General features: G+C 52.2%; 1 protein-coding gene across 1 annotated transcript; it reads right to left on the bottom strand.

Moving 5' to 3' along the window:
- Positions 1-783: 783 nt before the first annotated feature.
- Positions 784-13,050, bottom strand: Ushbp1 (USH1 protein network component harmonin binding protein 1). The gene is made up of 12 exons (XM_075987044.1): positions 12,572-13,050; positions 12,188-12,309; positions 11,526-11,955; positions 9,219-9,347; positions 7,838-7,971; positions 7,552-7,692; positions 7,070-7,228; positions 5,996-6,245; positions 3,931-4,158; positions 2,367-2,452; positions 2,143-2,265; positions 784-2,028 (listed from the first exon to the last, which is right to left on the bottom strand). The coding sequence occupies exons 1-12, from the start codon at positions 12,623-12,625 to the stop codon at positions 1,851-1,853; spliced, it is 2,034 nt and encodes a 677-aa protein (XP_075843159.1). The 5' UTR covers positions 12,626-13,050; the 3' UTR covers positions 784-1,850.
- Between the last annotated feature and the right edge of the window lie 351 nt (positions 13,051-13,401).

Consider the following 13,401-nt stretch of genomic DNA (forward strand, 5'->3'; position numbering starts at 1 on the left):
AAACACAGGTCCCGGCCCCAGTGACTGCTTCAGTCTCGGGCTCGCTCACGGCTCTGGGGCACTGTGGCCGTCCCCTGAGGGCAGACAGCTGGTAAGCACACCTGCACAGGTGTGGCCTGCAGGGCCCACCCCCAGACTAATCCTGCTCTAGGATTTCAAGCTGGAGGGGACAGCTGGACCCCATCCCAGCCCCCACAGCGAGGGCTGTGGCCGGTCCACTGCCACTCAGTCAGCTGCTATTACACACATAAAACAGTCTCCCTTCCAGAAGCCCTGACCTCCTCTCCGCACAAGTTCAGGGTGGCAATGTCGCCGTGTCACAAGTGTCCACACTCAGTGTGTGTAGACGCCCTAGGAGGTCAGAGGTGCCACCAGACATGGATTCTGGGTACCACACTCTAGTTCCCTGAAAGAGTAGTGAGTGAGCCACGCAGTGGTGGCGCACACCTTTAATCCTAGCACTTGGGAGGCAGAGGCGGGGGATCTGCAAGTTAGTTCCAGGACAGGCACCAAAGCTACACAGAGAAACCCTGTCTCAAAAAATAGAGAGAGAGAGAGAGAGAGAGAGAGAGAGAGAGAGAGAGAGAGAGAGAGAGAGAGAGAGAGAGAGAGAGAGAGCAGTAAGTGCTCTTAACTGCTGAGCCAACTCTCCAGATTCTTCTTGTGTGGTCAGAGGACAGCTTTGTGGGTCCGCTCTCCAGTTCACCTGTGTGGGCTCTGGAAACTGACCTCAAACTGTCATTCTCAGCGGCAGTCACCGTTATCCAGTAAGCCACCTCTCTTGGCCCATTTTTAGTTTTATTTACTTATTCATTCATTAGGACCTTTTAAAAGATTTATTCATTTATTATGTATACAGCGTTCTGCCTGCATGTGTCCCCGCAGACCAGAAGAGGGCGCCAGATCTCACTATAGACAGTTGTGAGCCACCGTGTGTTTGCTGGAAATTGAACTCAGGACTCTGAAAGAGCAGTCAGTGCTCTTAACCTCTGAGCCATCTCTCCAGCCCCTCATTCATCATTCTTTTTATATTTAGATGAATGTGTGATTTCTTGCATTTGTGTCTGTGTACCATGTGTGTGACTGATGCTCACAGAGACCAGATAAGGGCTTTGGATCCCCAGGAACTGAAGTTGTGGGCCACTATACTGGGAATGGAACCAAGGTCCTTTGCAAGAGCAGCAAGTGCAACAGTGAGCCACGTCTCCAGCTCCTCGTTCATTCTTCATCATCATCATTAGATGCTGTCTCATGTAGTCCGGGCTGACCTTAAACTTACTGTGTAGACGAGGAAAGCCTTGAACCCGAGTGCTGGCATTACAGGCAGGGACAGACTTCCCTTTGTGTGGTGCTGGAGAGGGAACCCAGTGCCTCCTCAGCACAGGCTGGTGGGATGGGCAGGCAGAGGCAACTCTGAGGGCTTCAAGTACATGACCTACTTATGAGCAACCACCCCACCCTTTTCTTCCTCTAAATGCAGTCCCAAAGCAGTCTGGGAGTCCTCTTCCCCAGCACCCCTGGGAACACCTCTAACCTGAATGCTTCCCATCTCTGTCCCCCTTTGGGAAACTCAGCACCTCCTCAGAAGGTGGTCTGGTCACAAGGGACAGAGGACACGATAGGATGCTTTACTCATTAAGAGTGTGTATGTGTGCATTACTGTAGAGCCTGGAGCGTCCAGAAGAGGGCGCCAGATCCTCCTTGTTGACATTACAGGCACTGGCTGTGGAGAGCGGGAACTGAACCCAGGTCCTCTGCAAGAGCCGCAGAGCCATCTCTGCAGCCCATGACAAGACATTCTATGACATGCCTGCCACAGCTGCATGTTACATGCAAGTTTGGTCTGGGTCCTACAGGAAAGTCTGGCCTGGCTGTGGAGTCCTGGGCTTCTCCAGGGCTCTGGCGGTGGCTGCCAGCACCGTCAGCTCCTCTGCCTGCTGGGCCTGCATCCGAGCAATCTGCTGCTCCAACTTCCGGCGCTGCTCTTCCTGCTTCTGGTGGGCTCCTCTGAAGGCCAAGACCAGGGAGCTGCCGGGGGAAGGGAGATTCCTGGCTATGATTCACAGGCCGGTCTAAACTAAAGGCAGGGGCTGTGGGCTTGCTGCTGCCTTTCTGAGAAGAGGGGCTGCTTCTGAGACCCACCTGTGAGCCTTGCACAGCTCTCGGTTCAGCTCTGCACTCTGAGCACGTCTGGTTCTGCCCTTCTGAGTCACCTGTTCCAGCTGCTGCCGCAGGGATCGCAGCTGTTCCTGAAGGCCCGCTGTCCTGCAAGGGTGATAGAGACCGTCCCAGTCACTCCCAACCCTCTCGCTCGCCTCCCCACACGCCCGCTTACCCCTGGCCCCAAACCAGGCCCTGACACACACCGGGCAAGGGATGCTGACAGTTTCTGGGATAAGGTCTCAGAATTCCATGCTCTGCCCGTCTGGCCATCGGGGAGGGCAGGAGGGCCCTAAGGGAAGTGGACAGGAGAGAAGAGACAATGTGTACGCTGTGTTTAGCTGTAGTGAGGAGCAGCGGGGCTGTGTCCTGCCACCTGGCTCCCGGTCACCGGCTAGCTTTACCCGAAATAATTACACAGAAACTGTATTCTTTTAAACACTGCTTGGCCCATTAGCTCTAGCCTCTTGTTGGCTAATTCTTACATCTTGCTTTAATCCATATTTAATAATCTGTGTAGCACCATGAGCTGGCTTACCAGGGAAGATTTTAACCTGCGTCTGTGTGCGAGAATCATGGCGACTGCCTGACTCGGCTTCTCTCTCCCAGCATTCTGTTCTGTCTACTCTGCCTACCTAATTTTCTGTCCTATTAAAGGGCCAAGGCAGTTTCTTTATTAACCAATGAAATCAACACAAAACAGAAGACTCTCCCACATCATTTAGCCCAGGCTGGACATCGAAGGCGCCCTGTTCCCAGTCAGGGCTTTGTTTTGTTCTCTTAAGTCAGTGTTTCTCTGTGTAGCCCTGGCTGTCCTAGAACTCAATTTGCAGACCAGGCTGGCCTTGAACTCATGGAGACCCGCCTGCCTCTGCCTCCCAAGAGCTGGGATGAAAGGCGTGCGCCACCACACCTGGCCAGATTGATTTTTTATTATTATACTACTTACTGTATTTATTTACTAATGTTGTATGTGCATGCATACATGTGCCACAGTGTGCATGTGGCGTTCAGAAGACAACTCGAGGGTAGTGTCCTCTTCCCACTGTGTGGGCCCAAGTGAAGAGGGTGGGACACACATGCCAGCATCTCCATGAGGTCTGGGGCTCCCCCTTGCGAGGATGACTCAGGATGTTTTCCTTTCCTTTGGATACTGCCAGAACCTCACTGCACTTTAAGACCCTAAGTGACTCAGCTTCCTCACCAAGGACTAAAGCTCCTCAGACCACCCCCCTCCTCCCTTCAGGGAGCTTGCCTGCCCTGGGGTTTTCCTTTCAAATTCTAATAAATTGAGTTTCTTTTAGCTACATTCTTAAATTACTTTTTAATGGAGCTAAGAACCCACAAAGGGACCCTAATTCCCAGCTCTGTCAAGGCACCCCAAGATTTGCAGTAGTCCCTCTCTCCTGATTTCTAATTATTTTTTGTTATTTTAAAAGTTTCATTGATTTTCATTTTCTGTGTATGGGTGTTTACAAGCCTATGTCTGTGCAGCATGTACCCAAAGTCCAGAACAGGTTGAACCCTCTGGAGCTAGAGTTACAGACGGTTGTGAACACCGCGTGGGTGATGAAATCCAGCCTGGGTCCTGGGCAAAAGCAGCCCGAGCTCTTAACCACTGAGTCACCACTCCATCCGTTTCCCCGCCCCCATTTTTAATACTTAGACCTGTACCCCTGGGAACTGACCTGGGGTCGTCAGCAAGTGCCTTTACCTCTTGTTCTTTGAGCAGGAGGATGCTCAGAAGCGCCCCGACGGTGGGCACAGTACCTGGTAGTGTTGCCGTCCATCCTCATCGTCCTCATCTTCGCTGCTCGGGTCCTCGCTGCTGCCTCCTCTGCTGCCATCTCCAGCCAGGTGAGTCCGCTCCCAGCGAAGCTGCTGCAGTAGCAGCAGGTGGGCGGGGCCCTGGGCCCTCAGCGCCGACTCCCGCAGCTCTAGCCCGCGCTTCTCTCTCCGGGACAGCTGCAGCCGCAGCACCAAGTCCGCCAGACTGTCCTGCAGGGGCCAAGAGTCAGGAGTCCAGGAAAACACCTTGTCCTGCGTCATGGCCTTCTTCTTGTAAAAGCCACAGCCGGGAAATGACATTGTGAAAGTGTCTAGAATTTCTCAGATCTCAAATCTTTTTATTGTTTGAATTTTATTTTATGGCAGGCAGACAGAATAGTGCAGGCCTTAGTCCAAGTACTTTAGGCAGAAGCAGATGGGTCTCTGTGAGTTCAAGGTCAGCCTGGTCTACCTAGGGAGTTCCAGGCAGCCAGGGCTAGAGTGCCTGTTTAAGTGGGTTTGCGCACGAGTGTAGTGCTGAAAGAGGCCAGAAGAGGGCATCAGAGACCTCCGAGCTGGAGTTGAATAGTTGTGAGCTTCCATATGGGTGCTGGGATCTGAACCAGGATCCTCAGTGATAGCATCCTGCACTCCCAAACACTGAGCCGTCACTCTATTTCCTATCTTTTACATTTTTTCTTATTATATACTTTTGAGACCTGGTGTCACTATGGAGCTCAGTTCAAGGGCTGGGACTACAGGCGTGTACCACCATCAGGTCTGCTTTTCTTTCATGGAAGGAGTCGGAGAGCAAGGAGGTTTTCATTTGTGCTAGGCAAGTGCTGTACTATGGAGCCACCCTGCCCCCAGCCCCAGGAACTCATTGCTTTGGGAAGAGGATGTTGGGAACACCTCTTGCAGTGACTGATCTTGGTTGTCAACGTGATAGGATCTAAAATCACCCCAACCCTGTGGACACACCTGTGAAAAAGTATCTAAATTAGAGTAGTGGGTGGGGGTGAGGTGCTGGGCTGCATGCATTCCTCTTGCCTCTGAAGTGCAGACGCAAGCAATGTGACCAGCTGCCTCAGGCTCTCGCAGTCACAGCTTGATGATGGGCTGCACCCTGTCACTGCCAGCCACGCTGAACAGACCTTCTGCTGGGATTGTTCCTGCCAGGATTTCATCATAGCAACACAAAGGTAGCTTACAGAATCTTAAGGAAAACCTAATCAGGAAGAGAAACTCCTATGCATCCCTCAAAACCTCAACTCAGCACTTGGGAGGCAGAGGGAGAAGGATCTCTGTGAGTTCGAGGCCAGCCTGGTCTACAGAGTGAGTTCCAGGCCAGGCTCAAAAGCTACAGAAAAACCCTGTCTTGGAAAAAACAAACCTCCTCAACTCTAATTCTTCATATAAGAAGCCAACTGCCTATTGCTGTAGGGTAATGCTTTTGTGTACTGTAAAGATCTGTCACTCATATTGGTTTAATAAAATGCTGATTGACCAGTAGCCTATAGGCAGGGCAACCAGACTAGGAGAATTTTGGGAAGAGGGAAGGCAGAGAGTCGTCACCAGCCAGACTCAGAGGAAGCAAGATGAGAATGCCTCAGTGATAAAAGGTACCAAGCCACGTGGCTAAACATAGACAGGAATTGTGGGTTAATTTAAGTTGTAAGAACTAGTTAATAATTAACTTGAGCTAAAAGGCCAAACAGTTTATAATTAATATAAGCCTCCGTGTTTCTTTGGGACTGAATGACTGCAGGACCAGATGGGACAGCCATCCAAGGGAAACCCTGCTTGCCTCTGGTCTCCACTGACATCTTCAAGAGTGTGTTGTGGGGTATGGAGAGATGGCTCAGAGGTTAAGATCACTGGTTGCTCTTCCAGAGGTCCTGAGTTCAATTCCCAGCAACCACATGGTGACTCACAACCATCTGTACTGAGATCTGGCGCCCTCCTCTGGCGTGTGGGCATACATCGAGGAAGAATGTTGTATACATAATAAATAAATAAATCTAAAAAAAAAAAAGAGTGTGTTGTGACATTGTCAATACATTCCTACCCGAGTAGCCGCCAGGTCCTGCTGGATCTGAGACTTCTCTAGCCGGGGCAGGGCTGGGCCAGGCTGTATTTCCAGAATGGCCTGCACTGTTGCTTCTGTGTGGGGCATAGTGGGCCAGGGTGTGGTGTCAGGGCTGAGCGCTGGGGGGATCTTCACCAGAGCCCAGCGTTCCCGGAGATGCTGGATATAGCCATGGAGCTGAGCAACCAGTTCCTGTGGTGTAGGCTTGTCCACACTGCTGCCCTCAGGGCTACAGGAGACAGGAGGGAGATCGTGCTACACAACTGTCCCCACGGGGCAGTCTTCCAGCAGATAATATGGCAGCTGCTGGGGCTCAGTCCACAGAGGGCTTGCCCAGCATGCATGCAGCTCCATCCCAGCTCTCAGGAGGTGGAGGCAGGAGGGTCAGATACATAGCAAGGTGGTGGAACCTAGATGATAGGTAGACCACCAGGGGAGTTTGGATGTAATTATGTGGTGTGCACAGTCCACACTGGACACTGAGGCTGCACCGACAGCTGAGACGCTCTCTGCACTGAGTGAGTTCACAGGTACTGTGACAGACAGCAGAATAAAGGGCTGCACAGAGCTTTACAGTGCCTCCTTGCTTTAGGGCTACACCATGCCTGGGCACTTCCTGGAGCACTGCTCTCTGCTTCCTGTTGCCATGATGGATTGACACTTCTGAAGTCAGGATCCAAAATTTAATAATTTTTCTTTTCACTGATTTCCCCCCACCCCCAGCTTTGAGGTTGAAACCAGGGTCTATGCATCTATGTGAGACTACATGGTGATTTGCTTGTATGTTTGGTGCTGTATTTATTTATTTGAGGCAGAATCTCACTGTGTAGACCAGTATGGCCTAGAACTTGCTATGTAGACCATGCTGGCCTCGAGCTCCTCAAACTCTGCCTCCTGAGTGCTGGGATCAAAGGTTTGTGTCGCCACATCTGGTGTCACTGAGTGGCCTATTCCAGTCAGGCCCCATGACAGGGACATTACAGCCTCATATGCAGCAGGCTCTGGGACACGCACCCCATGGGTCAGCACAGCTCTTGTGTTTCCTGAGGGTACCTGGGCCAGGGTATCTCTCCATCCATAGCGGCTTCCTTCTCCACCAGCAGCCTAGATGCCTCTGTCTCCGCAGCCTGCAGGTCACTTTTGGTGGCTCCAGCTCCAGCTCCAGCAGTCCTCAGAGTGAGCAGCACTCCATATGCCTCCTCACAATCCTCGCTGTGGGACAGGATCTGAGTATTTCAGCACTCAGTCCCAGCCCAGTAAGAGGTAGGCAGAGCTCTGTGGATTCAAAGCCAGCCTGGGCTACACAGCAAGTTCCAGGCCAACCTGGGCTATACAGTGAGACCCTGACTCAAATAAAAATACCACAAACCATTAAAAGACAGCCCCTGTCCTACATACTTTATGGGTCAGAACAAGACCTCATGGTAAGGCCGTGTGCCTTCTGAAGGTCCCATGTCCTTCTTTATATAGGATCATTTTGGGATGCAACCCCACCCCACTCCCAGCCACCACCATCATTGGCAGTAGGCACAGACCTGTATTGCAGGGCCAGGCGCAGGGCCGTGGCCTCAGCCTCCCGCTGACCCAGCTGCATACTAAGGCTCTCACAGCGGCCCTTGTGACCCTGGAGCACAGCCAGAAGAAGGCGGTTGAAGCACTTCAACTTCTCAATGCTTCTGCCTCCAAAGAAGGGCAACAGTGAAGATGAGTGAGGCCCCAATCAGCCAGAGCCCAGTTTCCTCCCCTCCATCTCTCTCACAACTCAGGGGCAGGAGGCATGGTGCCCTTAAAAGCTCAGCAGCTGTGACTCAAGTCACTCACCCTTGGAGCTGCCCCATCTGGTCCTCCATGAGGTGCATCTCGGGGGCTGAAGGCTGTGTGGAAAGGCACTCAAAGATATGGGTGCTGGAGTCACTCCGGAGGCGTTGGAGAAGAGGGTGAGCCAAGGGGGAATCCTGCCAGGAGGACATGACTTGATTTACTCATCATCCTCTGTTTTGGCAGGGCTGGGGGTAGAACCAGGGCCTTGGAACATGCTATATACCTGCTGTATCACTGAGACACAACTTCAGCTTTGGTTTGTGTTTTAGGTGTATGTGAGTGTACACAGGTGGGATGTATGCATGTGTGTGCCATGATACATGAATCAATGTCTGAGGACAACTTGTGGAAGTCAGTTCTCCGTTTCTACTCTGGGAGTTCCAGGAATTGAATCCAGCTCATCAGACTTGGCAGCAGGTACTCTTTCCAGCTGAGCTATCTCACCAATGCTTATTGTTTTATCTGGAGACAGGTTCTCACTACAGTTATTGGTCATGATCCTACTGTCTCAGGCCCCTAAGCAGAAAATTAGTGATTTAAGCTTCTTCTTTTTTACTTTAATTTTAAGTGTATGGATGTTTGTCTACAAGTCTGTCTGTGTACCATGTGCCTGCCTGGTGCCCGTGGAGCCCTGAAGAGGGTGTCAGATCCCTGGAACTAGAGTCACAGATCTTTGTGAGATGTGGGTGCTGGGCACTGGACCTGGTTCTCTGTGAAAGCAACTAGCACCCCTAACCAATGAGTCATTTCTCCAGGCCCTGTTTAGGATTTTTCAGATACTATGTGTTGTATTAACAGTTTTCTCTGAGATAGAAACATTCTAAACTCCTTAAGCGGAAAGCAAACAACTCCAAACAGCTTCAGGAAGTCCCTGAAACTGAGCAGATTCACTAGGATCCTCCCTGTTGGGGTAAGAAAAGTTCTTCTGAGACCAGCTGATTAGTTGCAAAGAAGACTAGAGATCAGACCAGCTGCCAGAAGAGGTTTAGACCAGAGTCACTTGGATGGGACACTCTCCAATCTGCTGAGCTGCCTTCAGGCTGTGAATTGCGCTCCAGGCTCTCAGCTTTGTGAGCTGTCAGCCATGCTGGTGTGGGCTTTGGTGATGCAGCTGTCTTTGAGTCATTTCTGCTCATGTATGTAACCCCTCACTCATGATCCTATATATAGCCCCAATAAACTCATTGGTGGACTAAGTTGGACTTTGGTGGTGTCTGTACTCTCGTGTGTCACGGCTCACTGCCTGGGATGAGTACAGTGTCTCCCCAGAAAGAGTTTTGTCACACACCACTAGGGAAGCCATAAAGCACACATTGAAGCTTACCCAACATTGGAAAAGCAGAGGACATTACAGCCCAGACTCTGAAGACTTCAGGCTCACCTGAGGTGCCCAGGGCTGCCCTTCTGCCCCAGAACTGCTGGAGTTGCTGCTGTTTGTACACCCTGCTCTGAGGAGGGGGGTGGGCAGGGAAGCCTCCAGCTGCATCAGGGAATCCTCCAGCTCCTGCACCTGCCAGTGATGGAGGATCAGACTGTGGCTTCACATACAGACAGTTCTGTCAGCAGCAGGAACTCAGCCAAGCCCTCCAGCCCTGTCCATAGGACCCGAGACAGGTCCCCAGCTGCCACTCAACACTTACCATCCCAACAACCTGGGGACTGCAGCTACTAGCAGGGGGTGGGGGAGGGAGGGACAGCTCCACTCTTTTTAGGATTTATTTATTTTTATTATTTTATGTACATCAGTGTTTTGCCTGCATGCATGTCTGTGTGAGGGTGTTGGGTTCCTGGGAACTGGAGTTACAGGCAGTTATGAGCTGTCAAGTGGGTTCTGAGACCTGAACGTGGATCCTCTGGAAAAGCAGCCACTGATCTTTTTTCCTTTCTAAATTTTTAAGAGGCTCAGTGTTTCTCTGTGGTGTCTGGATCTCCCCAACTCAAGCCATCCTTCTGCCTCAGTCTCCCATGTGGTTGGAATTTCTCTCTCTCTCTCTCTCTCTCTCTCTCTCTCTCTCTCTCTCTCTCTCTCTCTCCCCCCTTTTCTTTTTTTGTTTCTTTGTTTTTTGAGACAGGGTTTCTCTGTAGCTTTGGAGTCTGCCCTGGAACTAGTTCTTAAAGACAAGGCAGGCCTTGAACTCACAGAGATCCACCTGCCTCTGCCTCCCTAGTGCTGGGATTAAAGGCGTGCACCCTGTGTGCAGCTGGAATTTCAAGTGTGCACCACCACACTCTGGAAGGAGAATTTCATTTCTGTGTTGGTGAGAGGAGTCTCAGCAAGCTAAGAGTGGAAGAGTCTAGGCAGGGCTTTGTTTGCACCCTGCCCGAGTCTGTTTTCCTTCTGAGACAATGTTTGCTTATCTTGTCCAAGCTACTGTTTTCTTGTTTTTCTTTTTTTTTTGGTTTTTCGAGACAGGGTTTCTCTGTGGCTTTGGAGCCTGTCCTGGAACTAGCTCTATAGCCCAGGCTGGTCTCGAACTCACAGAGATCCGCCTACCTCTGCCTCCCGAGTGCTGGGATTAAAGGCGTGCGCCACCATCGCCCGGCTTCCAAGCTACTGTTAAATTGTGATTCTCCTGTCTCAGCCTATGAAGTTCTTAGCATTGCAGGCTTGTCCCACTATAGATGGGTTTGACATTTCCCATCATCTGCCCGTTTCCGGTCCCCTTCTCTGCTGTCACCCCACCCCCACCATCAGGGGCGTGGTCTACCACCAGACTGTCCCTCCCACAGTCAGCAGATGGCGCAAGGGAGCACCTGCAGCAGGTCCAGTTCCCCTCGGGACGCAGAACCCTCTGCGGTCCCACCACACACAAAACACAGTGGTAAATCCTGCTCCACCCGCCACATCCTGAATACTGTGGTGGCCCCCCACTTGCCGCCATCTCCCCAACTCTATCCTAGCCACAGTGACCTCAGGATCTGTGCTGATTCTGTCACTTTGACGTCAGCTAGAGTCATATGGGAGGAGGAAACTAAACGTTGAGAAAATGTTTCCTCAGATAGACCTGCGGACATTTTCTTGATGACTAACGTGGGAGAGCCTAGCTCACTGTGGTGGGGCCACACCTGGGCTGGTGGTCCTGGATTCTATGAGAAAGCAGGCTGAGCAAGCCAGGAAGCAGCACCCTCCATGGCCTCTGCATCAGCTCCTGCCTCCAGGTCTCCTGCCTTGAGTTTTAAGGCCCGAGAACAACAACAACAAACCTCTTCCTCCCCAATTGTTTTTAGTTGTGGTGTTTTATCACAAATAGAAACCCTAAAACAGGATTATTCGGTGGTGTGTCTGTGTGTGTGTGTGTGTGTGTGTGTGTGTGTGCAGTGCCCAGGGCCTCACACTCTTCAGGCAAGGCCTCTACTGCCAAGGTACTCAGAACCTTTAAAAAAAACAAGCAGAAAAAAAAAATGACACCCAGGCTGGCTTTCAACTCAAGCTAGGAGAATTTGACCTTGGTCTTGGCTGAGCAGTTTTTCACTTGAGTCTCTCCTCAGCTTCTAGAGCACTGAGATCATGGGGTGCACCCTGCCTGGCTTCCTTCTGACCTTCAGTCTGGGCCTCGAGACCCCTCTTTTACTTTGCTGTTTTCCTTGGTCCCTTCTCTGGCATGTTTTTCATCGCTCCACATCAGTTTGTTGACTGAACAAAAGTGTTCTGGAGGCAGGATCTGCCCATCCCCAGTCAGAAGCTCACCTGTCTCTGCAGGGTCTCCTTCTCTGCCCGGGCATCCTGCAGGGAGGCTTGAGCGCAAACCAACTCCTCCTCCCGGCTGCCCAGGGCCAGCCTGAGCCAGGCGTTCCTCTCTATGAGGCGAGCTGCCTCCTGCTGTCCAGATCCGGCTTCTTCCTCACCAAAGGACCCAGGTGCCCCCTGGCAACTGTCTTCTCCTTCCGCTGGCCTTGCAAAGCTTAGGGAGTGGTGGCGCCAGGCGGCCACGGTGGCCTCAAGGGAGCTCAGCCTGCTGTGCAGGGTCTGGAACACGCTGGCTACTGACGGCTCAACAGGGCCAGTATCCGGGGTGGCTGCCTGCGGGCTCTGGGGGCTTTCCACCTCAGCCTTGCACCCTTCTTCTGGCTTCAAGGCTAGGGCCCCATGGGATCCCACACAATAATCATCCTCAGGCCTGTGAAGACAACCGGGACCCCAGCCACCTGAGGCTCAGCAGGGGCTTTGGGGCTAGACCTCAGAGTCCCTGGGAAGGGTGAGCAGGCAGTGAGCTGCGTGGCTGAGGAGGAAAGGGAAGGGAAGAGAGAGGATGGAGGAGAGGAGGCAAGAGGAAGCTAACGCAGATGTGTTGGGGGCAGCAGCTTTGTGAGGGGCACCTACTGGAATAGGAAGCACTAAATTCATCCTACCGGCTCCCGGGTCTCTGCAGGTCAGGACTAAGGTGTTCCGGAAGCAGCCCGAGTTTGGCTTCGAATCTCCCACTGGTGGCCTCTGCCTCCTCTGAACTCTCAGCCACTGGATCCAGCTCCCCCTGTAAATGACACCCCATCCCGCAGGCTCTCAGCCACTGGGTCCAGCTCCCCCTGCAAATGACACCCCATCCCGCAGGCTCTCAGCCACTGGGTCCAGCTCCCCCTGAGAATGACACCCCATCCCGCAGGCTCTCCGCCGTCAGGTCCAGCTCCCCCTGAGAATGACTACTTGCCACCACTGTAGGTTCTGAGTGAAGCAGGCTCACTCCTGGGCTCCGGGATCCGTGGAATTGGGCACAGCAGGAAGAGGAGCACACTTACGGGTGGAGGATGCCTCCCTCGGCGACTTCGGGGCCGTGTGGCCCGGGCACTCATGGCTTCTTCCACCCCTGATCACAGCCTGCTCTCAGATCCCTTTACTGGCCTGGATCCCCTGGTAGGAGTTTTGGGTCAACTGCATCGATTGAAGACATTTGAATATTTGACTGCCTCACCTGATGGCACCCACTCTTGTCCATTTGCCCCAACCTCTAGCCCTCTTCTCTACCTGACAATCCTTTTCTCTCAGCTACCTGAAGGCATTGCTCTTATCTGTGTCCCCCTCTCCCCTATGGAGGCATGGGATAGGGATCCCAAGAATCTGTTTTCTTCCCAGGACTCTCCTAGCACCAAACTCCCTTTCGTGTGTGTGTGTGTGTGTGTGTGTGTGTGTGTGTGTGTGTGTCCACCCTCTGCTCTGCTCCAGGGCACCCTGGGAAAGGCCTGAGCCCCTGGGCTCATCTCAGGTCACCCTGGCTACTGAGGCTGCACTGGCCAAGGCTGGTCTGGGAGGGGCTGAGAAACAGGAAGGCCCCTGCCCTGGTCACATGGACAGTTATTGTCTTGTTTCCTTCTGCAGGATGTCAGCTTCCTACAGAACGGGGACAGGATGGGGTAGGGGACTCTTGCCCCACTCCAAGATACCAGCTACCCCCATATTCCAACCCTTTGGTCCCTCCATTTCCTCAGGTTTTCTGTGTTCCCATGTTCAGCGGGGCTCACTCCACTGTAATATCTTTTTATTATTATTATTTTTATGTGTTTCTAAAACAAAAGCCCTGTAGGAGTGAACTCCAGCATTGAAATAAAATTATGTCTTTTATTTCTTTGCT

Source organism: Microtus pennsylvanicus, chromosome 9, assembly GCF_037038515.1.
Source record: "Microtus pennsylvanicus isolate mMicPen1 chromosome 9, mMicPen1.hap1, whole genome shotgun sequence".
NCBI lineage: Eukaryota > Metazoa > Chordata > Mammalia > Rodentia > Cricetidae > Microtus > Microtus pennsylvanicus.